Source organism: Crotalus tigris, unplaced genomic scaffold, assembly GCF_016545835.1.
Source record: "Crotalus tigris isolate CLP2741 ecotype Arizona unplaced genomic scaffold, ASM1654583v1 scf7180000017666.27876245, whole genome shotgun sequence".
In the NCBI taxonomy this organism is placed as follows: domain Eukaryota; kingdom Metazoa; phylum Chordata; class Lepidosauria; order Squamata; family Viperidae; genus Crotalus; species Crotalus tigris.
The window spans coordinates 6669422-6694803 of NW_024096551.1; the positions used below are offsets into that span (position 1 = coordinate 6669422).

The 25382-nt window shown below is 34.5% G+C and overlaps 1 protein-coding gene across 1 annotated transcript; it reads left to right on the forward strand.

The window, feature by feature from the left end:
• Positions 1–583: 583 nt before the first annotated feature.
• Positions 584–17619, forward strand: MDFIC (MyoD family inhibitor domain containing; the record flags this gene model as incomplete). Its single annotated transcript, XM_039336066.1, has 2 exons — positions 584–857; positions 14927–17619. Coding segments are annotated over 2 exons (516 nt in total), but the record flags the coding sequence as incomplete, so codon positions are not given.
• Between the last annotated feature and the right edge of the window lie 7763 nt (positions 17620–25382).

The following is a 25382-nucleotide window of genomic DNA, read 5'->3' on the forward strand; positions in this document are numbered from 1 at the left end:
TAGCTTACTGTTTTCTACTATTTAATTGTTTTTCCTGAAAAAGAATAAAGTGATGGGCGATGTAGAAAAATGGGATTTTTGAATGCTTTGTCCTGCATTCTGGGAGTTGAAATCCACATGCCTTAAAATTGTCAAGGTTGAGAAACACTGTGTTAGTGTTTATTTCTGTAAAAAAAATAGGGCTGGCCACTAGGGGGCAGATTGGTTTTAAATTCAGAGAACAGCTACCCGGCGTATAAGACGACCCCGGACTTTTGAGAAGATTTTCAGGGTTTAGAAAGTCGTCTTATACACCAGAAAATACGATAGGTTAATTTTTAATCTATGCTTAGAGAAACTTTATTTGACTCAGAATACTTAACATTCTCCGAGGTTTTAAATCTTTAAAGTATTAATTTCTTACAGTAAATAAGTAAATCTCTTACCATGGTTTCACTGGTAGATCAAATTAAATCCATAGTTAGTGTTTAAAGCAGTGTTTCTCAAACATGGCAACTTAAGATGTGTGGAATGAATTAACCGGGGGGGTTTTAGGCATCATTACAGCAATTAACTGCTCTAATTCTTTCTTTTCTGACATATTTTTAAAGCACAACCTCAGCGTTTGCCTCAGACAAATGCTTTGCCGCTTGACAAGTATAAGGAAGGAACCAGCAAAAAACAAAATAGTCCCAGAGGTCTGAATAGTGAAAGCGGATTTTGCAGTGGAGTCAAAGTTGATGCGCTAGATAACCAAACATTTTCTGCACCTGTTTCCCAAAAGATACACAGAAAAATTCAGTCCAGCCTGTTGGTCAACATTGAAAGCAATAGGAAAAGCTCTGCTTATTGTCATAAACCAAGTCCTTTATCTGAAGGTAAGTTGATAACAAAGCCCATTCCTGATAATAATTAAGCAATCATCAAAAAAATCATCAAAATTAAAGAGTTTTGAGTCATGTTTCAGAAGGAAGTAGAAATTATTACTGTAAAACATAACTTATTTCCCCAAAGGAAAATATTTGGTGGAAATTGCAGCCACATATTTGAAAGAAATGAGAAGTATTTCCTGCTTTCAGATATTTCATCTGAATCATAGATTTTTTTTTAAATTGCTACCGTGTTTCCCCTAAAATAAGACCCACTCTGAAAATAAGTCCTAGCCTGATTTTTTGGGGTGGGCCTAATATAAGCCCTATCCCAAAAATAAGCCCAGGGGGGTAGGCATGGCCAGCACAAGCAGGGGCAAACATGTGGGGACCAATGGTGTCTGGCAGCAGCCACAACCCATTGGCCACTTGGCACAGCACAGGTAAGTCTGAGGGCAGAGGCAGGGGAAGGCAGGTGATCTGGATGTGCCATGCACTTTTTGCCCAGAGGGAGACTGGAAGCTTCATCTGCTTGTGAATGGGGAACTTAGAAACTGAGCAATACACTCCATCTCCAGGCACCCCATTTGCAAGCAGACGAAGCTTCTAGTCTCTGTCATTTCTCCATCCAGGCAAAAGGTTTTTTTATACTGGGTTTCTAAGCATCCCATAGATACTCAAACACTTTTTGCCCAGACAGAGAAATGATGGAGATTGGAAGCTTCATTCCTTACAAATGGAGCGCTTGGAAACAGAGCGAATTGCTTGGTTTCTAAGCACCCCATTTGCAAGCAGACTAAGCTTCTGGTCACCCTCTGGGCGAAAAGTGTTTGGTGCCTATGGAGTGCTTGAAGCAGCTCCATCCCCTTCCTCACCTGCCTTGTCTCATGGGCTGGTGGCCATGTGGGTCCTGCTGGACAGGGCTGTTGGTGCCACCGCCATGAGGCGAGGCAGGTGTTGGGAAAAAAATAAGATATTCCCCCAAAATAAGACTTACTGCCTCTTTTAGAGGTAAAAAAAAAAATAAGACCGGGTCTTATTTGGGGAAAATATGGTAAGTGGCAGTATCATTACAGAGGCAAGATAGAATTGCTTTGTATTTAGGAGATAGGCAAATATTTTAAAATGTGTAGTAACAACTTATTATTTTGTCATTGACAAGGTCTTAGTACATTCCCAAAAGTGTACATTTCTTATAGAAACTTGATCCTGGGCATTGATATGTATAGGTGGTCCTCTACTTAAAATCATTCATTTAGTGACAGTCCACAGTTACAATGGTGCTGAAAAAAGTCACTTATAACTGGTCCTTGCACTTACAACTGTTTCAGCCTGCCTATGGTCACATGATCAAAATTTGGGTGCTTGGCAACTGGCATGTATTTATGATGGTTGCAGTGTCCCAGGATCATATGATTGCAATTTGTGACTTTCCTAGCTGGTTTCAATAGCCATATGATTTGCTTAACTGCCTCACCAAAAATTTGGATGAGACTTACTTAACAACTTAGCGATGAACGTTCCAGATCCAATTGTAATTATAAGTCAAGGATTACCTGTAAATGCTAATTTATTTCCATACCCTCAATATATAAATATATTTTATTCTTGTTTCTTTGGAGCCTTCAATTAATATATTGATCCAACTACCTGAGAAAGAGCAGCAGAAGTTAAAAAAGAAAAGGAGAACAAAGCAAATACCATTTTTAGCCCCTTTCATAATTTTCTCTCACCATTAATCAATCAACCCAGAGCCATGGTGGTGTACTGCAGGCTACTTCTGCTGACGGCTGGCTGCCTGCAGTTTGGCTGTTCAATTCTCACTGGCTCAAGGTTGACTCATCTTTCCATCTTTCCGAGGTCGATTTAATGAGGACCCAGATTGCTGGGGACAATATGCTGACTTTGTAAACCACTTAGAGAGAGCTGTAAAGCACTGTGAAGCAGTATATAAGCCTAAGTGCTATTGTTATTGCTATCAATCAGAATAGAACTGGAAGGGACCATGGATTCTTCTAGTCCAACTCCCTGCTCAAGCAGGAGATTCTATAACATTTCAGGTAGGTGGCTGTCTAGTCTGTTTTTAAAAACCTCCAGTGATGAAGCTCCTATAATCTCTGAAGGCATGCTGTTCCACTGATTAATTGTCCTCACTCTTGGGAAATTTCTCCTTAATTCCAGATTGCTTCTGTCCTTGATTAGTTTCCATCCATTGTTTCTTGTCTTGCCTTCTGATGCTTTGCAAAATAATTTGACCTTCTTTGTGGCAGCTCCTCAAATACTGGAATATTGCTTACATGAAACATGAGACAATTGTTCTGGAATACTGATCATCTTGGCAGTTTCAATCTCTCCTCCATTTCAAATGTATATTGCCCAACTTTATAAACTTTCTTTTATAGATTACTAGTTTAAGCAGTTTTTATTAACTGGATTGAGCACAGAATCCATACAGTTCTCATTACAATGAGAGGAAAAACTCCAGCCTACAAGGAATCTCTCTCACACATACACACAAAAACACACATTACTATATCTAATATATATTGAGAACCAGCTTGATGTAGTGGTTAAGGCATAGTTGGTAAATATATAGATGCAAAATCTTACACTTCTAACTTGGCCATTGATTTGGAGATCAGTATTCTCAAAGCAGTCTCTGTTTCAATGACTTACTCAACAAGAAAAGTTAAATTGCTGCTGATATTAATTAAATTGGCTGTCTAACAATCAGTTGGTTAAATCTTGATATATGGAATTAGATCTTATGGAGTTATTCAATACTGTAGTGAGGGAAGGCTTTATTCTTTAAAATATTAGGAAAAACTAATCTAAGAATAGAATAAATATATTATGCAAATTATAAATGTAATGCAAATGATTTTCAAAATATTATGAATCAACAGATAAATCACAGAGAATGTTTCAAGATATTAAAAAACAAAGATAAATATAAGAATACAATTTTATATGAATGATCACCAAATGTGTGTAGCATCTTGTTTGTTTAGAAAGGCCTTGTTTTCCCCTCTTGACATCTTGTCAAGAGGAGCTCTTGTCTGGTTGCGAGAATTATGTCATTTCACATCTCATGTGTCACCTTTCTGATCCTTCAGGTTTTGTATGTAGCTTTTATGATATGCCAATATCTAAACCTCTTGCTTTTAGCCTCTGCAAATTTATACTTTCCTTTTCTCTTTTATATTCTCGAGTGCTTCCCGCTATTCACTGAAATAATTTAAGTGTCACTTTTCTGCTTCTCTCACAGAATTCTCACAGTCTCACATCAGAGTTGTATCACTGTACCTCCTGCTGCTAGAGTACAATAATTATGTCTGTTTTAAATTGAAAAATATAGTGTATAGCACATTTTCTAAAACAAAAAGTAAAGATTGTTGACTTTTTGTATTGCTTAGGGATGGCAATTCCTGTATTCCTGATTGTCATTGTTAACTGAATCCCACAGTTGTTAGGGAAAGCAACTTCCTGCTGGCTTTCCACAACCAACATCAATGGGAATCTGGCAGGAAGTTGCAAGTCCCAGGCCCCTAGGTAAGCAAGTGACTGCTGCTGGGTGGGGGAGGACATGAAGAGGTGTGGAGGAAGTCAGGGAGGGTGTACAAGAGTTTCTGCACAGATTGAAAAGTGAGTGGGTATAAGGAGGTATGCATTAGGCTCATTGTGGGTTGGGCAAGCGTTTGGTGCAGGAGTTGGGGAGGATGCACAAGAAGCACAGTGTGAGTCAGGGAGGGTTCACATGTAACAGTCATAGAGGGTACATAAGGGAGGGAGGGTCAGGGAGATTGTAAAGAGATGCTGTGCAGGTCAAGGAGAGTGTATGGTCCTGTGCAAGTGGCTGGCATGATGTGAGCACAGAGGGTCTGGGGAATGATGCATAGGTGAGGGAGACTTATCCCAGTGACATTCAACCTTCTCTGCTAGCTTCCCCATTGACATTCTGGGGAAGCTGGCTGGGAAGCTTGCAAAAGGTGACACATCATAACCACCTTTTGTCCAACACCATTGTAACTATTGAATGGGCAGAGATTGAGGATGGCATATCCAAAAACCTTAAAAAAGGTAAAATAGGCACCTTAAATTATACCAATCAGTAGGCAATATGTAAGGCAAACAATGATACTCATCCATTCTCCAGTCCTCAGCCCCTCCCACAAAGATTGCCACTTCTACCTCTGGAAAGGATATGGATTGTTTCCTCAGATCCTTGTTAAGTCTACAGCTTTCCACTTGACCTAGAATCTGGCAAGCTCTCTCTCTGTTACATGGAGAAAAATTGAATTTATCAGAGAATAAAAACTATGTCTCTGATGTTTCTATTTTTCTGTGTGTATCCCTTTCCAATTGTACAATTAAATGATTTTATGATTCTGTGTATATAATTTGTTGATATGAAGGTTGGAGGCCAAGCATCTCCTTCAGAAAGTTTCAATTCCTGCATTGTATCAGCCTCAAAGCTTATGGCAAAGTTTACTACAGTAATAGGACATCATTAGAATTTCAGTCCTTACATCCATTCTTCCAGTCATGCTGAACACAGAAAAGCTGCTGGGCTAAATCAACATTGTGCCACCAACTATTTATCACTTGGTGAAAAAAATGTAAAGAAGAATATTTTCTTTAATACCCACCACCTCAATCTATTGTAGTGGAGGTACATCAGTTACACGGTGTCAGGTTACCTGGAAACCACATTTCCTCATTACATCAGTGCATCCCACCCAGTCAGGTAGGAAAGGGACTATAGAACCTGTCAGTTAAAATATTTTGATGTGGCATCTAGGAAGAGAGCTTTCTCTGCAATCAGCCTGGCCTTTGGAATACCATTTCCCCAGAGGGGAATACTCCTGACCTTTTGGAAGATTTTGAAGACCTAGCTCTGCCGACTCATTTGAGCTTACAGAGAAATAGACAACCTTGGTTTGGTTAGTGTTTTGAACGACCTCTTCCTACCTTTTTTAAAAATTTTAATTATTCTATCCTTTTTAAAATTGCCTCCTTTTACTGAGATACAGTATTAAAAGTTGTATCTCAGTAAAAAGAGACAGTTTTTAATGTTTATTTTTTTATTAAAAAGTTTTACAAAAATTACAAATTATACCCCACTTCCCAGAGCTGAATACAGGGTAAAAAAATATAATAATCATAATCTAACTAACATTAACCAACTATGTAGATAAACAAATATAATGCACTTTAACTCCCTTTTAACACAGAATAAACAATTTACAAATAAACTTAATCATATAAACAAATTAAAATCCTAATTCATAAACAATACGATATAATAAAAATTCCATTATACTAAACTATTAATATTAATAATTACAATAATAGTATTCTAAAATTTATTCATTAAAATAAATGGAACTTTTTAGTCCCATATTTATTCTGAATATAATCTATCCATCTTCTCCAAACTGAAATATATCTTTCTTATGAATGATCCTTCAAATAAGCAGAAAACTTAGCCATTTCTGCTAAATTTGACACTTTAAGCGTCCATTCTTCTACAGTTGGCAAACAATCCTTCTTCCAATATTGCCCTACCAACAGCCTTACTGCTGTTATTAAATTCAACATCAAATTAGTTTCCTTAACAGCAAAATCTACAATTTTACCCAACAAAAATAGTTGAGGAGTAAATTTTATCTTTCTTTTAAAAATATTTTGAATGTTCCACCAAATTTTAATCCAAAAAGCTTTTATATATCTACAAGTCCACCAAATATGAAAGTAAGTTGCATCCAAACTACCACATCTCCAACATTTGGGCTGCAAGTTGGGATACATACAAGACAACTTTTGGGGATCCAAATGCCACCTATAAAACATTTTATAAAAATTTTCTCCCAAATTTTGAGCTTGAGTAAATTTTACATTTCTAACCCAAATTGTCTCCCATGTGTCCAATAAAATCGGCTCTTGAAAATTTTGTGCCCATTTTACCATACAATCTTTAACTAACTCCATTTCAGAATCCAATTCTATTAAAACATTATATATTCTCTTTATATGGGCTTGAATTTGATCTTTAATCTGTTTTACCAAATTTGCATCCTCTAAAGTAATACCAACCTTTTGATCTAAACTCCACCTAACTAACAATTGATTATATTGAAACCAAGAGTGTAGAATATTTTCTTGCTTCAACTCAGCTAAAGATTTTAATTGCCAATCCTTCCCTACCAAACTAAGTAATTCCTTATAAGAAATCCTATCCAAATTCACTCCTCTAGATACCCCCTCTATCACGTGTCCGGGAATCCCCCAAATTGGAATTTTATAATTTAACCTATAATAATACTTCTTCCAGACCTGTAATAAAGCGTTTCTTAAAATATGAGATTTAAAAACCTGATCTACTTTTTTATTATAAATTAAATATGCATGCCATCCATATAATAAATCCCATCCCTCAAGAAAAAGTATATCTTTATTTGTTAATTTAAACCAATCACTAATCAGCGTTAAAGCCACTGCATCATAATACAGTTTTAAATTAAGCGCCTTAAGTCCTCCTCTTTCCCATGTATCTTGTATAATCTTAAACTTAACTCTTGGTTTTTTCCCTGCCCAAATAAACTTATTAATACCCTTCTGCCATTCCTCCAAGTTGGCGTCTTTTTTCAAGATAGGTATCATTTGAAACAAAAAAAGAAACTTTGGAAGAACATTCATTTTAACCGCTGAGATACTCCCCAACAAAGATAACTGTAATTTTTTCCAATCATTCAAATCCTTTTGCACTTTTACCCATAATGTCTCATAATTATTTTTGTACAACTTAACATTAGAAGCTGTGATGCAAAGTCCCAAATATTTAACCTTTTTCACTATTTCAAAAGCTGTTAATTTAGCTAACATATCTTTTTCCCTCATAGACATATTTTTCGAAAATATTTTAGTCTTATTATTATTTACCTTAAAACCAGAAACTTTCCCATACTGGGAATCTATCGGTTGAGATAATGTCACAACCAAATCATCGGCAAAAGCTCTCAACCTATAATCATTCTGTTTTATTTTTATTCCCTTTATTGTAGTTGATTCACAAATTTTAATTAATAAAATCTCCATTGTTAAAACAAATAACAATGGGGATAGTGGACATCCTTATCTAGTACCCTTTTCAATTTTAAATGCATCTGTTAATCCTCCATTAATTATAATTTGTGCCGATTGCTGTTGGTATATAGCCTTAAGAGCATACAAAAATTTATCCCCAAAATTCATTTTTTCTACAACTCTCAATAAAAATTGCCAATTTAATTGATCAAAAGCTTTCTCCGCATCCAAAAATATCAAAGCTGCAGGGATTTGATTATTCTTATCCAAATACTCAATTAGATTAACAATTTGTCTTACATTATATTTCATATACCTTCCAGTTATAAATCCAGATTGATCACTATGGATCAATTGCTTCAAAACTTGCATTAACCTATTTGCCAATATTTTTGAAAAAATCTTATAATCTGTATTCAAAAGAGATATAGGTCTATAATTCTTAGGCTGGGTCAAATCTTGATCCTCCTTTGGGATCAACAATATGAAAGTCCTTCTCCAAGATGGAGATACCTCTGCTCCCAACAAAATACTATTAAAAAGTTCCTTCAGTGGTTCTATCATTTCTTCAGATAACATTTTGTAATAAATTGCGGTTAGTCCTTCTGTACCAGGAGCCTTACCAACCTTTAATTATTTGATTGCCCAAATAATTTCCTCAGAAATAATTAAACAATTCATCTCATCTTGTTGGTTGTTAGAAAGTCTACGAAAGTGTGCTACCTGTAAATACTTTTCTATATCTAAAACTTGTATACTTTCACTAGCATGTAACTTTGAATAAAAATCTGAAAAACTCCTTTTGATCAGATTCTATTGATATACCTCTTTACCTTTATAATCTATTTTCTCTATAATCCTTGAATTCTGTTTCTTTCGTAATTGGTAAGCCAACCACCTACCAGGTTTATTTGCTTTACAAAACGTATTATGTTTCATGTACCACAAATTAATTGCAATCTGGTCAGCCATTAACATATTAAATTGCTCCATAAGCATAGTTATAGAAACCCTTAAACTATTATCCAATGGATTTAAAATAAGAGCCTTCTTTTTGAGTTTAATCTCTTCTTCCAACTCTACACGTTTTTGCATCTGTTTACGCCTATTCGCATTATTCATTTGAATCAAAACCCCTCTCATATACGCTTTACTAGCATCCCAAACCATTGGCATCGAAGTACCCTTATACATATTCAAAAGAAAAAATTCCTTCAAATATTCTCTACATTTCTGTAAATTCCCCTAAATATCTAAATAAATTTTCATTCAATCTCCAAGTCCTTCTATTCACATCTTCAACTGATAACTCCAACCGTACAGGATTATGGTCAGACAATATTCTAGGAAAAATCTTAACATTCTTAACCCTAGAAAAAAAGTCATTAGTAATTAAGAAAAAATCAATTCTGGAATATGATTGATGTCTGTCTGAAAAAAAAGTAAAGTCTCTTTCTTCAATATTCCGTTCTCGCCAAATGTCTCTAAGTTCCAAGTCATCCTTCAAGTCAAAAATAGCTTGGGTAATTTAGCATGATTAGAAAGTTTAAAAGAACTCTTCTTATCTTTACTTGAATCTAAAACACCATTCCAGTCACCCATCATAATAACAGATTTATAATCCAGTTGAATTAATTTCTGATGTATCAACTTGTAAAACTGTTTCTGTTGTTGATCAGGGGCGTATAATCCAATAATAAGACATCTCTTACCATTTAATAATAAATCAATAATAACATATCTTCCTTATGAGTCAGAATCAATTAATTTCGGCAATAAGTCTTTCCTCACATAGATAACTATTCCCCCTTTTTTCTGCGGCGCCGAGGCTATAAAATGTAATCCCAGCCCAGAGTTAATCAAATACTTTTAGTCCTTTGAAGTAATATGAGTCTCTTGCAAACATACAACATCATTCTTGTGTTGTTTCAAATAATAAAATACTTTCTTTCTTTTCTGTGGTGAATTCAAACCATTAACTTTCCATGTCAGAAACTTTGCCATTTTTAGTGGCATGAAGCCTCCGGAACACTGCTTGTAAGTCTGCCGTCGAAGATCTCTTCGGTCTTGTTCCTCCCATTGGCTCTGAGGTAGTCGAATGCATTGTGGATCCAACATCCATTTTTTGTTGTTCTTTTTCTTTACGTCTATGTGCTGCACAAGTCATTCTCTGCTCCTTTGGATCATCTTTTAACTCCAAACACTGTTGCATAGATTCAACCTGCAAATCTCCTGAAACTAATGACATTGCTCCTTCAGCCAGCTGTTCTTCAAGCTTTTCATCAATTCTCTTAGATCGTGGAGATGGTGGTGTACCTGCCTTCAAAATGGAAGCGTAAAAATCTCTTGCTTTAAAAATTGTATTAAGTCTATAACGTGTCCCGGCATAGTTCACCACAATTCAAACAGGTAAATCCCATCTGAACTGAACCTGTTGTTTTTTAAGCTCCTCGGCCAAAAAAGCAAAGTCCTTTCTTTTTCTAAGAATTTTTGGAGGTATTTCTTTTAAAATTATAACATCTTGAGCTGCAATTTGAAATCTTTGCTTGTAAAAAGCCTGTATAATTTCATTACGAAGTAATCTTCTGGAAAAATAACTCACCACATCTCTTGGTAAATTTCTCTGTCTCACAATCCATGAATTAACCCTAAAAAATTTTTCTATCTCTCTCAAAATTTTTTCAGAATCACATCCCAAAATAGGAGCTAAATCTGCTGCAATTTCTTCTTGCAAATTCTCCTTCAGCCCTCTTATTCACAAAGCATATTCCATATCCCTATATTGTGCCATAATAATTTCATTCTGTGCTGTATCAACACTATTTTCTACTTTTTCAACTCTATCTTCTAACCTTTCAACATTTCCCACCACATCATCCACATGCTCATCCAGATGTTCTACATGAGCTGCTAGCCCTTGGAGAGCCAGCACTATATCTTCTCTCATCTCCCTATTTTTCTCCTCAAAAGCTCTGCTGTCTCTTTTTTGATCTGCCGTGCTGTTTTCTCCAAAGCATTCTGTAAATGTTTATTTTTTTAATTGTACACCGTCCAGAGTCATTCTGTGAGATAGATTCTAAATTTAATTAATAAAATAAAAATCCATCAATAATAGTGGGAAGTTATTCTATATTATTGGATTATAATTGGACTCTGGATTATACTTAATTTTTCACAGGAAGTTTGGCTTCATGTTATTAGCTGTCAGAAATTCCTGTCAAAATATACTACTGCTTAGGTGGATAAAAGAAGTTACCTCAGTTCTTGCCTTATTGAGCATGTAAGGTTTTCCCATGTTTTCCAAGTATAGACATGAGGTAAACACAGTTTATCAGATAGCTGATTCAGAAGCTACTGTAACTTTTGTTTTCTACCTTCCAATGAATGCTGAATCCCTTTTTCTAATTCACTCATAAAGCATTTAGTTAAAGTGTTTATCTTTAACCTTACCCACCACCATCCCTACTGGTCCCTGCATGATGTCATTCCCTGCTTATCTCCATGGTAAATAAGAGTCTCAGAGTGGGAATTATCATAGAATGGAATGGGGTGGAATGGGAAGAGTAGAATAGGATAGGGTAGGGTAGAACAGAACAGTTTATTGGCCAAGGAATTTGTCTTGGGTGCATAAGCTCTCTGTACATACAACAAAGTGATAAGTCATAATGATAGATCTATATGATGCATAATTATCATATATCATGTAGATCTATGATATGAACAAAGTGATAGTCATTAATTAAAGCTTAATTAATGCTGACCTATTGACCAATTAGGTACAGTTGGCAATAACTATGGAACATAGGTGGATTCTCAAATAACCAGGCCAGATGATATGAAAGATTTTAGTAGTGAAATAAGCATCTTAAAATTCCATCTGGAATGTTCTTAATAATTGGCATGCTCAGAGGGGAAAGTATGGGTATTACTTTGGGATATTTCTTTTTCTCTTTAGAAACACAATAATCCTTCATCCAGGTGCCTCCTCTCTTCAAAGTTCATCTCTGCATTACATTTAGGACAACACATAATGCTTCTTCCCTTTTTTACAAACATCTCAGCATTGATCAAGAGGTCACTCAATTTCCTTGACTTTCAGACAGGGCTTTTTTTTCTATTTGTACTCTGAATAGCAGTTTCAGAGAGGCTTATATCTGTTTTTGACCTTTTAAGGTCACCCAATGGATTCTTGTACCTTCTTGAGCTTTGTCATGACACTTATTTACTCAGAAAAGATTTGGATTCATGGATAATCTATAAATAGACATGGGCAATAAAAATGGTCAAACAGATAAACTGTTTAGAATTATTTTTCAAGTGACTCTGATTGATAATAAGATTATATTAATAAAATGATATGAAAATGTTGTGGCATACATTGCCATCTGTTTAAATTATTTTCAAAGGAACTTTGCAAAAATAAATGAAGAATGTACAGGTAGTTCTTTCTCAATGTTGGTAATCAGGATCAGCAACTTTGTTGCTTAGTTATTTAGGTGAATTCCTCTCCCTTTTTTCTAAATAGGTTTCATTTTAGAAAAATAAAAGCTACAGGTGGTCTTCAACTTATGATCATAACAGAGCCCAAAATTTATTGCTAAGCAAGATAATTTTATTACCTTTCTTGCCACAGTTGTTAAGTGAATTACTGAAGTTGTTAAGTTAGTAACATGATTGTTAAGTGAATCTAGCTTCCCCATTGATTTTTTTTAAAAAATCACAAAAGGTGATCACATGACCCAGGACATACGGTAATATATGCCAATTGCCAAACAGCCAAATGTTGATCATGATCAAATTTTTACCATGGGGATACTGCAGCGGGGATGCTGCAATGGTCATAAGTGTGAAAAATAGACATAAGTCACTTTTTTCAGTGCCATTATAACTTTGAATGATTATTAAACAAATGGTTGTAAGTCGAGGATTACCTGGGTTTTGTAATTATTTTTGTGCCACAATAATTGTCCCGCACCTGAACTAATGTGTTAGTGCTGTACATGTATTTTATTGTAATGGCTGTTTTTGTTGGAATTGTTGTGTTCTGTTATGTTACTAATAGTTTTAAATTTTATTCTGGATGTTGTATGCTACAATTTTGGAATGTAATGGCTCTAACAAATTAAAATACTAGATGATGACAATTATGGTTATTTGTTTTATTTTCACAATCTTTACTCTGCATGTAGTGTCATTGCCATTAATTGCATGGCCATTTCATTTTGTTTAGTGGTAGTTATAATTTGTTGTAACTTGGAAACTTTTCTTTCTTTTCCTTCTTTATTTGGTGTTCATTGTCAAGGTAGAGAAAAAAAGTTAAGCTAATCTTGAATTATCAATACTCAGACACCTATTGCTTCTTAACTTCCTCATTTACATTATTTTTTAAAAAACAGAGAGGAAATTGTTAGTTTTATTCAAATAGGGTCTCCATGACAACAGTCTAATTAATCCCCATCAATCTGGCTTTGGTCCTCTTCACTGAACTTGTACTCCCCTGCTTCATTTCATGTGTGGTATCTGCTAAGCACTGGATGAAGGTCACTTGTAGATATGCTTATTCTTCATGAAAAACACTATTTAATATATGCAAGCATTCTTTTTACTGGCTGGTTTTTCTTTCCTGTTTTGTTACCAGTGAACATTTTCTATTTGTCATATTTAAGTGTTTATGTATCACTGTCCATTATTTATAAAAATAAGATAACAATATTTAAACAAAAATGCTTATGTAACGCCAATGGCTAATTTCTTTTGATTGTGGATGAATTAAATATGCATCTCTCCCAACATTTTTTGCATTACAAGTAGTCCTTGACTTATGACCACAATTGAGTGCAACATTTCTGTTGCTAAGCAAGACAGTTGTTAAATAAACTTTGGCCCATTTTACAAACTTTCTTGCCACAGTTGTTAAATGAATCATTACAGTTGTTAAGTTAGTAACACAATTGTTAAGTGAATCTGGCTTTCTCATTGACTTTGTTTGTCCGAAGGTCACAGAAGGGAATCACATGACCCCAGGACACTGCAACCATCATAAAAATGAGTCAGTTGCCAAGTGTCTGAATTTTGATCACATGACTGTGGGAATGCTATCGTAAGTGTGAAAAACAGTCATGTCACTTCTTTCAGTGCTGTTATAACTTTGAAAGGTCACTAAATTAAATGTTGTAAGTGAGGACTACCTGTACCCAGTTCATTTATAAATGACAGACTGAAGATTTTTTTCAACCCAATTTTATTTTTATATTTTATAACTAGCATTTCTTTATTAGCATGAAAGAAAATTGACTTTTTTTGTTTTGATTTTGGTGTTGCAGCTGGATTAAGGCCATGCATCATATAGAGTAGTCTTGAAGCAAGAAGAATAAGTGCAGTGATAAAGCCAAAAATTCCAAAATAAAAGGGGACTGATTGGGAAAGATTATTTGAAATAACAACTATCATTGTTCCTCTTACGGAGAACGAATACCTGGCATGTCCAAAATGATAAAATGATATGAATTTGGTGATACAACATGTTCCTTAGGAACTTAATTTTATGTCTTCTGTGCCTCTGAGCTTTACTGTTAAGCCTCTGAAATCTTTTTGTAACATTTATTTATTGATTCATTTTTATTTATTTGCTTCATAAATTACTTCATTCTGGACATTTTAGGGGTATACAAAATCTAACCCAATATAAAACATAATATAATGAAACCAAATTAATCAATATAGGCATATCTTAATCAGCAAAAGCAATCCAAAAAAAGGTTTTAACTAAGAGTGGGGTCATTCTTCTTCATGAGTAGACTATTGAAAGGAAGGTGAGCTGGCATGCAAAAGTGCTTCTCATATTATGCATGCAAATGATGTAATGAGGAAAAAATGAAGATGGTTTTGTTTATTTTTAAGGTGTTTTGTTTTCTCCAGAATGGTAATTCAGAATGTAGTATGAAATTTCTGTTCTTTTCTTTATTCCTTCCCTCCCTGTCTACTTTCTCAAGATTGCTGTGTGCATTGCATTTTGGCCTGCTTGTTCTGTGAATTCATCACCCTCTGTGGCCTCATTTTGGAACAAACCTCATGCGGAATCTGCTCTGGGGTGGCCTGCTGCTGTGGGGAAGAAATGGAAGATGACTGCAACTGCCCATGTGACATGGACTGTGGCATTATGGATGCCTGTTGTGAATCAGCAGACTGTTTAGAAATCTGTATGGAATGTTGTGGGATTTGTTTCCCATCATAACTTTCTATGTGTTCTGTTTCAGGAAAAGAGGCATTGACCTTTCTTGTCCCAGGCAGCACAATACCTTGCTGGCCAATCATTGCAAAGGCTGGAAGCAGCCTTTCTTGCCCCGGGCATCCACATGGTCTGCCCGGGCCAGTCGCTGCAGCCTGTGCCTGCCGGCCCAGGACATAACACTATGTATTCTTGTTTGTTGAGTTTTGAAAAAGTAAAGAGGGCTGTTATCTACATCTCTCAATTTCTTAAGAAATTATTTCAAAAGATACTATTAAATGTTCTCACAGCAACCTGAAACACATTGTTAATCTCAGTGAAACTTCTGCCCAACCTTTTATATGCTCTATGTGCTCTTAATTATAAATTTTGAAAGGTTGAAGCACATTTATAAATAAGAGAGGCATTCTTTTCCATTGGTTATTGGTTTCTTAAGCATATCTCTCTATTATTATGGTAAGCAAGAGAGACCTGTTACATACTGGAAGATCTTTCCTATTACAGAGCAAACAGCTGGGCATGATCTTTGAATAAAGAGGAATATACTGTACCCTGAGCAGTCATGCTTTCAGTTATCTATTTAATATCACACAATTATGTTTACTTCATTATTTAAAATGGATTAGCATTGCCAAACAAACATTACAGATCATTAGATGAAAGGAAGAACAAATGTACTGATCTTGTATTTAAGGTATGCTACCTTAAGTATTGCTTAGCTTTGCCTTTTTAGAATGAGATTGTATATCAAGCATCTGTTAATTCAGACATATAAATAACTTCTGTGACTAGTCTAGTACTATGTTTATCTGCTAAGACTACATTTTTATCTTCTTGTTGCTGGGGCATTTGCCATTTCTTGCTGAGTTGAGTACTTTGAAATTGCATCATACTATAGAATATTATGTTATTTTGAAATTAAAAATATACTACCATCCCATCACAGAAAGTGAATTTGATTTTTAAAGCAAATGCAAGGAAAGTGTATATACTTTTCTAAAATGTCAAAGTACTTAAATATAACAATTCATATGTATTCTTCAAATGGGTATAATTTTATTAGTACCTATTTCATCTGTAAAAGTCTTCAGCTGAAACAGGAATACAAAATGTTTCCATTAGATTTAATTCTCTATGGACTTTCTAGTCATGTGTGTATATTTTTGTATTTACTGTATATTTGTGATGGTGGAAGGAAGGAATCTTTATTTAATTTTTTAATAACTTTTATCAAGTATTATATTTATGCATATAAAAATTAATACAAACTACTAAAAGAAGAAAAAAGTAAAGAAAATTATGTAATATAATTTCCATTTTTCTGTTGGAATAATCTTGAAACAAAACTATTTTGCTTGTTTTACTTCATTTCTCCAATTCTTCTACAGTATATTTGTATATTAGATTGTAAAAACCTGAGACAAATATCTTCAATAATATTTCAGAAAAAATAGTTACTTTACTCCTGGAATTGATATGTCTCACATATGTGTTCCTTCTACTCCTTTCAATTTGGTTTAGAAAATTGTGTCAGAATGATAGACTATATATTACCCTTGATTTATTAACCATAGTTATCTGCCAATTTGTAATTGGTTGACTCATGCACATTGAATTGATTAAGTGGACTCCATTATAATTGAGTAAGTTAAGTTTCCTGCTTTTCTAGGGAAAAGTGTGTGTTAGTCTTAAAGATGGTGTATGAGTCTTTGGTGAGAGCTCGTCTGGTGTAGTGATTAAAGCACCAAGCTATAAACCAGGAGACTGAGTTCTAGTTCTGCCTTAGGCTCAAAGGAAGTTGTGGACTTCGGGGCAGTCATTCACTCTCAGCCTTGGAAAGAAGGCAATGGTAAACCATTTCTGGGGGGGGGGGGGATAACCTTGCCAAAAATACTGCAGAGACTAGTGCTGGCAGTTGCCAGAAGTCAACACTAACTCAAAGGCATCAAAACAAACAAATAAACAAAAATGAAAAACTCTGGTCTACTTATCAGAATGCTTGAGAAAAGATTTAGTTAAATACCATACACCATTGTTTACAAATGAAGTAATTTGGATCACTAAACATATTATACCAAGTTGAAAGAAACCAAATTATTAGAGCAGTATTTATCAATCTTTGAGACTTCAACTCACAGAACTGAAGTCTGCATAGCTTAAATTAGCAAGATTAAGAAACACTGGGTTAGAATGATGTGTGAACTGGATTTTTGTCTGTAATGTCACTCTCAGTTCCTGGCAATCTCCCTCAGCAAACTGCGGTATGTTTTTGAAATTTACATGCTTGTCTACCATGCTGTGGTCTACCAACACTCTTACACTCCTAAATTTTGGTATAGTTCCGAAATATTAAGAATTGTTATAGTTGGACTTCCGGTGCATTTGCGCTGGCGGATACTTTGTATCGTCCTCCTGAGAAAGTGTTAGAACCGCTGAGAACAGGAGGCATCAGCTGTTCTGTGGTTCAAAACCTCCTTCCCGGGCAAAGGGAGGGAGGGGAGTATCATCTGAATAGTGGTAGAGCCTCTGAAATCCCCCAAAGAATTTTTGGGGGGGCGGAGAGAAGAGTGCTCCCATGGAGTTCAGATTGTCTCCGCTTCTCAGCTGTCTTTGTCTCTAGGGACAAAGCGAGACGCCGCTCCCACCTCCGCTGTTAAAGTGATCTGGTGAGTTATCTTAAAAGCGGACAGAGCTGAATAGAGGATTTTACTTTTTTTTTTTTTTTTTGGACTTTAAGTTTAAAGATTTATTTTTATTCCCTTTTTTTTTTCTTTTGCTGAGAGGGAAAGTAAAATGGCGATCGGCAGGTTTTTTTCTTTTTAGGTGATTGGAACGGAACGGAACGGATTTGATTATTTATAATGATTTTTTGAAGGTGGATCTGGGTTTTAGGAGGAGTATTTTCCCTCTCTGTTTAACTTTTTTTCGTCACTTTTTTAAGGGATTTTTTTTGTATTTTTCTGTATTTTTTTCAAGAAGGAGGAAAGAAGAAATAAATCTTTGAAGATGGCTTCAAAGCGTCAAGTGACTTCTACAGTACCCAAAGTGGCCTCTTCTCCTGCGATATTACTAGCACAACAACCTAAAGCTACACCACCATCTTCTCCTCCTCTGCAACCAATAACGGTAAAAGATATGCAAGATATAATGAGAAATGCTATATCTCAAATTAGAGGGGAAGTGAAAGAGCTTTTAGCAGAGAATAATAGTATTTTGAGGCAAGATATAGTTCTGGCTTTAAAAGGACTTGCTTCTGTGGTTGAAAAATTGGACTCTCGAGTTGAAGAAGTTGCAGACAAAGTGGAGGTGTTGGAGGAAAAATTTGAAGGAATGGAAAAAAAGGTGGATATTTCTCAAGATGAAATTGTTATGTCTCAATATAGAGAGATGGAATTTGCTTTAAGAATCAGAGGCTTGAGAGAAGACATGCAACAGGACCTGAGAGAGATGGTAGTAAATGACTACCAGAGAAAAAGAGGAAATATCTAGAGAAGTTGAAAAAATATTTAGAGTTAACTCCTGGGTTGCAAAGCAAAGAAATCTGCCAAGAGATGTGGTAATTTACTTTGGGAAAAGATCTCTGCGCAATGAAATCATACAAGCTTTTTACAATAAGAGGTTTCAGATTGCTGCACAAGATGTTATAATTTTAAAGGAGATCCCATCTAAAATTTTAAGAAGAAGAAAAGAGTTTGCTTTTTTAGCAGACGAACTTAAAAAAAGGCTGATGCCATTCAGATGGGATATTCCGATTGGAATTGTGGTGAGCCATGCGGGGACACGTTATAGACTTAATACTGTTTCTAAAGCAAAGGAGTTTTATATTTCGGTCCTGGGAGCACGCTCATCACCACCTATAATGTCTAAAGTCTTGGATGAGAAGGAAGTTGAACAGTAGTCTGAAGAAGCTGTATTGATGAAAGCTGGAAAATCACAGGCTGAGTGGTTTCAACAAGCTGAGATGAAAGAGCAAAGAATGACTCAGGCAGTGCATAGACGTAAGGAAAAGGAACAACAGAAGAAAGATGTTAAAGAAGTTCCACAAGAATTTGTTTCTGAGCCTGTGGGAGGAGCAAGACCTAAGAGATCTTTGGTACAATCTTCAATGGCAGATCTTCAAGCAGTCTTCTCCAGGCTTTTGGATGAGGGAGATGGTAAAGCTCCTGACATGGAATGCTAATGGCCTTAATTCCCCTCAGAAGAGAAAGAAAATATTTCACTATTTGAAGCAATATAATAATGACATTATTTGTTTACAGGAAATGCATATTATCTCTAAGGATCAAAAATATTTAGTTAATGCTCGATTGGGATCTCACTTTGTATCTTCTACTCTTGGGGGAAAAAGGGGGTGTAGTTATCTATGTTAAGCAAAATTTATCAGCTCGTTTAGTAGATTCTGATCCTCAAGGGAGATATGTTATGATTGAAGTGGGATTGTATGGTAAGAAAATACTTATAGTAGGTTTGTACGCACCAAATCAACAACAGGAACAATTTTATAGGTTGCTACATCAAAAACTGATTTTACTGGATTATAGATCTGTTATATTAATGGGAGATTGGAATGGAGTTTTAATAGAACCTTTAAGGGAACTTTTTAATAATATATTACAGGGTTTAGAGACCCCCTTGTCTTGGGGTAGAACTTTTATATCTTTGATTCCAAAAGAAGACCAAGATCTTACTCTACCAAAGAATTATAGACCTATATCTCTTTTGAATGTAGATTATAAGATTTTTTCGAAAATTTTAGCTAATAGATTTATGATTGTGTTGAATCAACTAGTACATATGGATCAAACTGGCTTTATAACTGGAAGGTATATGAAAAATAATGGTAGACAAATTATTAACTTAATAGAATATCTGGATAAGAATAACCAAATTTCTGCAGGTTTGATATTTTTAGATGCTGAAAAAGCCTTTGATCAATTAAATTGGCAATTTATGTTAAGATTGGTTGAGGAAATGCACTTTGGAGATAAAATTTTACAGGCTCTTCGAGCCATTTATCAAAAACAAACAGCACAACTTATAGTTAATGGAGGTTTATCAGAGGTATTCTCAATTGAAAAGGGGACCAGACAGGGTTGTCCATTGTCCCCATTGCTGTTTGTTTTAACTTTGGAAATTTTATTGATCAAAATTCGGGAATCATCAAAAATAAAAGGAATAGAAATTAATAAAAAAGAATATAAACTAAGGGCCCTCACAGATGATCTGGTTGTTACTTTATCTCAACCAATTCATTCCGTAACTGAGTTGTTACCATTGATAAATCAGTATGGACAAGTTTCAGGTTTTAAAATTAATAATAATAAGACTAAAATATTGCCTAAGAACATGACCAACTTGGATAAGGAGACCTTGGTTAGATTGACAGGTTTTGAGGTCGTTAATAAGGTAAAATATTTGAGTTTTATTTTACCTGCTTCCAATGCAAAATTGTATAAAAATAATTATGAAACGCTGTGGGTTAGAATACAAAAGGATTTGGACAATTGGAAAAAGCTGCAATTGTGCCTTTTGGGGAGAATAGCAGCGATCAAAATGAATGTTCTGCCAAAATTTCTTTTTTTATTTCAAATGATCCCAATTTAAAGAAAGAAGCAAATTTAGATGAGTGGCAGAAAGGTATCAATAAATTTATCTGGGCAGGGAAAAAACCAAGAGTAAAACTTAAAATTTTACAAGACATACGAGAGAACATACGTTTTGAAACTGTCGGAGTTTTTTTTCCTTTCTCTTTTGTTTTACTTTCCCTTTTTAAGGATTGTTTTTTGCTTCTGTTTTTGCTTTTGGTTTAGAATTTTTTCTTTTGAACTGTTTGCTCTTTTACTACTTATTCTTTGGATTTACTCTGGACTTTTAATGACTATAGTTTGTCTCTTTTTAAAAAATTTTTTTTTTCTTTCCTCCTCCCTTTTTGGCTGGAGGGGAAAGGGAAGTGACAATTGTGCTTTTTAAAATGGCTTCAAAGAGGCAGCAGCCTTCCTCAGCACCTAAGGTTATTTCTTCTCCTATAACTTCCACTGCACAGCTACAACAACAATCTAAACATGTACCACCGGCTCAGCCACCACCCTCCCCTCCTCTACCTGGACTTTCAGTACAAGAGGTTAGAGGCATAATGGGAGAGATTGTAGTTCAAATGAGAGAGGAAATGAATCAATTTGTTTTACAGATTAAATCAGAAATTAAATCTGATCTCAAAGAAGAGATAACGGGGATAAAGTCTAAATTGCAAGAAAATAATAATGAACTACGACAAGACATATTGGCAGCTGTTTCAGGTTTGGCTACTGTGGTGGTTAAGCTCGACGCAAGGCTTGAGGAAGTGGAAGACAAAGTTGACTCTTTGGATGACAAAATTCAAGACGTGGAAAGGAAGGTGGACTCCTCACAAGAAGATATTTTGATGTTTCAGTATAGACAGATGGAGTATGCCCTGAGGATTAGAGGCCTCAAGGAAGATATCAATCAAGATTTGGTGGAGAGAAGCAGATTTTGGTCAACTTGACGGGTTTTGAGATTGTTAATAAGGTAAAATATTTGGGGGTGATGCTGTCTGTTTCTAATGCAAAATTATTTAAAAATAATTATGAAAGGTTGTGGGTCAGGGTACAGAAGGACTTGAAGAATTGGGAAAAGTTGCAATTATCCCTCATGGGAAGAATTGCAGTGATAAAAATGAATATTCTACCCAAGTTTCTTTTTTTGTTTCAAATGTTACCAATTTTGAAAAATGAGATTAATTTAAATGAGTGGCAGAAGGGTCTCAACAAATTTATTTGGGCAGGGAAAAACCAAGGGTTAAGTTTAAAATTATGCAAGACTTCCGTGAGAGGGGTGGACTTAAGGTACCAAATTTGAAATTATATTATGATGCGGTGGTTTTAACATTAATTAGTGATTGGGTAAATTTGACAAATTCTGAGATACTTTACTTAGAGGGATGGGATTTACTTTATGGGTGGCATGCCTATTTAATATTTAATAAAAAAATAGATTGGGCTTTTAAATCTCATATTTTAAGAATTTCTTTACTTAGGATTTGGAGAAAATATTATAAAAGTGATTTTAAAGTACCATTATGGGCTATACCTTGGCATGCGATAGAAGGAATAAAAAGAGGGGTTAAAATGGATATGGTGTCTTATAGACAGTTACTTAAATGGGATGGACAAAACTGGCAATTAAAATCACGGGAAGAGTTAGCACAAGAAAATTTTACTTATTCTTGGTTCCAATATAGGCAACTATTAGATAGATGGAAGATGGATTGTAAGGTGGGTTTTCTTAGAGAAGATGAAAACCTTATTAAGCAACTGAAGGATCAAAGACAAACCCACATTAAGAGAATTTATGGGGTTTTAGTTGAATTGGACTCAGAAACGGAACTAATTAAAGATTGTATGATTAGATGGGCGCAGAATTTTGGTGAGCCAGTTTCATTGGACACCTGGGAAACTATTTGGGTGAGAAATGTCAAATTTACTCAAGCACAGAACTTAAGGGAGAATTTTTATAAAATGTTTTATAGATGGCACCTTGATCCACAAAAAATGTCTTATATGTATCCTGACGTGCAACCCAAATGTTGGAGATGTGGTTATAAGGAGGCTTCTTATTATCATATTTGGTGGTCATGCAGAGAGATAAAAGCATTTTGGATTAAAATATGGTGGAATATCCAGAGAATTTTTAGAAGGAGGGTAAAATTTACTCCGCAATTATTTTTGTTAGGTATTGTTACAGATTGTGATACAAAGGAGGTTGTATTGATGTTAAACTTGATCACAGCCGCTAGGCTGTTAGTAGGACAATACTGGAAGAAGGAATCTTTGCCTACATTGCAGGAATGGTTTCTTAAAGTAGCTTATCTGGCAGAAATGGCAAAGATTTCGGCTTTCTTAAAGCAACAAACGCAAGAGAAGTTTTTTGCTGTTTGGGATAAATGGATAAAATTTATACAATTTAGATTGGGTATACAAAAATATTATATAGTTTTTTCATAAGTTTTATTTTCATATATATTATAGATAATTTTTTATATATATAAATATAAAGTTTTTAATTTAATTTTTATTTTTATTTTTTAAGCCTATATTCTGCTCTGGGAAGCTCAGGGGGGGGGGAAGGGAGGGTTTTTTTTTTTTTTTTTTTTTGGGAGGGCTGGGGGATGGGGTTTTTTTTTTTTTTTATTTAATATATGTATTGTTTAGTTTTATTTTTCTGTATATGTTGCCTCTTGTTTTGTATTATTTTTCCTTTTTTGTAAAATTTATAAAACTTTCAATAAAAAAAAAAAAAAAAAAGAATTTCTTTACTTCGGGTTTGGAAGAAATATTATAGAAGTGATTCAAGAATTCCATTATGGGCTATTCCATGGCATGCAATAGAAGGAATAAGGAGAGGAGTTAAGATGGATACTATTTCTTATACACAATTACTTAAGTGGGATGGTAAAAATTGGCAATTAAAATCTATGGATGAATTAGCACAAGAAAATATTATTTATTCATGGTTTCAGTATAGACAACTATTGGAAAGGTGGAAGATAGATTATAATGTGGGCTTGCTTAGAGAGGATGAGAATTTGTTAAAACAAATTAGAGATCAAAGTCGAACCCATATTAAAAGAATTTATGGTGTCTTGGTGGAATTGGATTCAGAAGCAGAGCTAGTTAAAGATTGTATGGTTAAGTAGGCACAAAATTTTGATGAACCGATCTTATTAGATACATGGGAGATTATTTGGGTGAGGAATGTTAAATTCACGCAAGCCCAAAACTTATGGGAAAATTTTTATAAAATGTTTTATAGATGGCACCTTGATCCACAAAAAATGTCTCGTATGTATCCAAACCTGCAGCCTAAATGTTGGAGATGTGGTTGCTTGGATGCTACTTATTATCATATCTGGTGGTCATGTAAAAGTATAAAAGCTTTTTGGATTAAGATATGGTGGAATATTCAAAGAATTTTTAAAAGAAGGATAAAATTTACTCCACAATTGTTTTTATTGGGTATTGTTCCGGATTGTGATGACAAAGAGATTATTTTAATGTTAAATTTAATTACTGCGGCTAGGTTGTTAATAGGGCAATATTGGAAGAAGGAATCTTTGCCTACTTTGCAAGAATGATTTTTTAAAGTTTCTTACTTAGCGGAAATGGCAAAAATTTCGGCTTTCTTGAAAGATCAATCGCAAGAGAAGTATCTCTTGGTGTGGAAAAGATGGATAAATTTTATACAATATAAGTATGATATAAGAAAATATTATCTAGCTTTTGAATAATTTATATTTAAAGTTTAAGATATTATCTAGAAGTGTAATTATTATTATTCTTTAATCTTTTATTTTTTTATTTTTTTTATCTTCTCCTTTTTTTCCTCTTTTTGTTTTTTATATATAATGGAGTTAAAGTATTTTACAACTTGTTTATTGAGTGTAATTATATTTGCTTAAGGTTTATTTGGGCTTAAAACTTTTTTTCTTTTAAGTTCTAGTTAAGCCTGTATTCAGCTCTGGGAAGAATGGGGGAGGGTTTTGGGGTGGGTTGGGCGGGATTGGAGAAGGGGTTTTTATTGTAAAATTTTAAAAAAATTTAATAAAAAAAAAGAATTGTTATAGTTCCAGCTTTCTATAAATGCATGTTATTATTTGCACTGAAATGTTTCCACACAAAACTATATAATTATATATTAAAAACTAAGCCAGAATCAATATTATATGTTTAATACTTTACTTCCAGCTTCTGTACCAAGGCCAACCTTTATTTATTTAGAAGTAAACATCCTTGTAGCATCCAAGAGGTAAAATATAACATGTACTTAGAAGCCTTTAAATGAAATGCAAAATCAGTTTAACATAAAGTATTTTGGGGTCAGAGCCTTTGTATCCTGTAATATTTGTTTTCAAATCACTCTGCCAACCTTTTGTTGCTTTGCTTACAACTGAGTCCTTGATTTGAAAAAATCTGCATTTATGAAAAAAATCATTGATTACTCCATTAAAAGTGTATTTTTAAATCATTCTAAGGTCAACCATGCATGTTCCATTTATAATCCTAAATTGCATACATTTACACCACAAACATCTACTCTCCCTCTGTTACCCATATGTTTTCTTACAGTTTTATGTGTTTAGCTACTGACTAGTTGAACTGGCTAGTAGTATCTACTATAGGACAGTAACTACATTTTTCCATTTG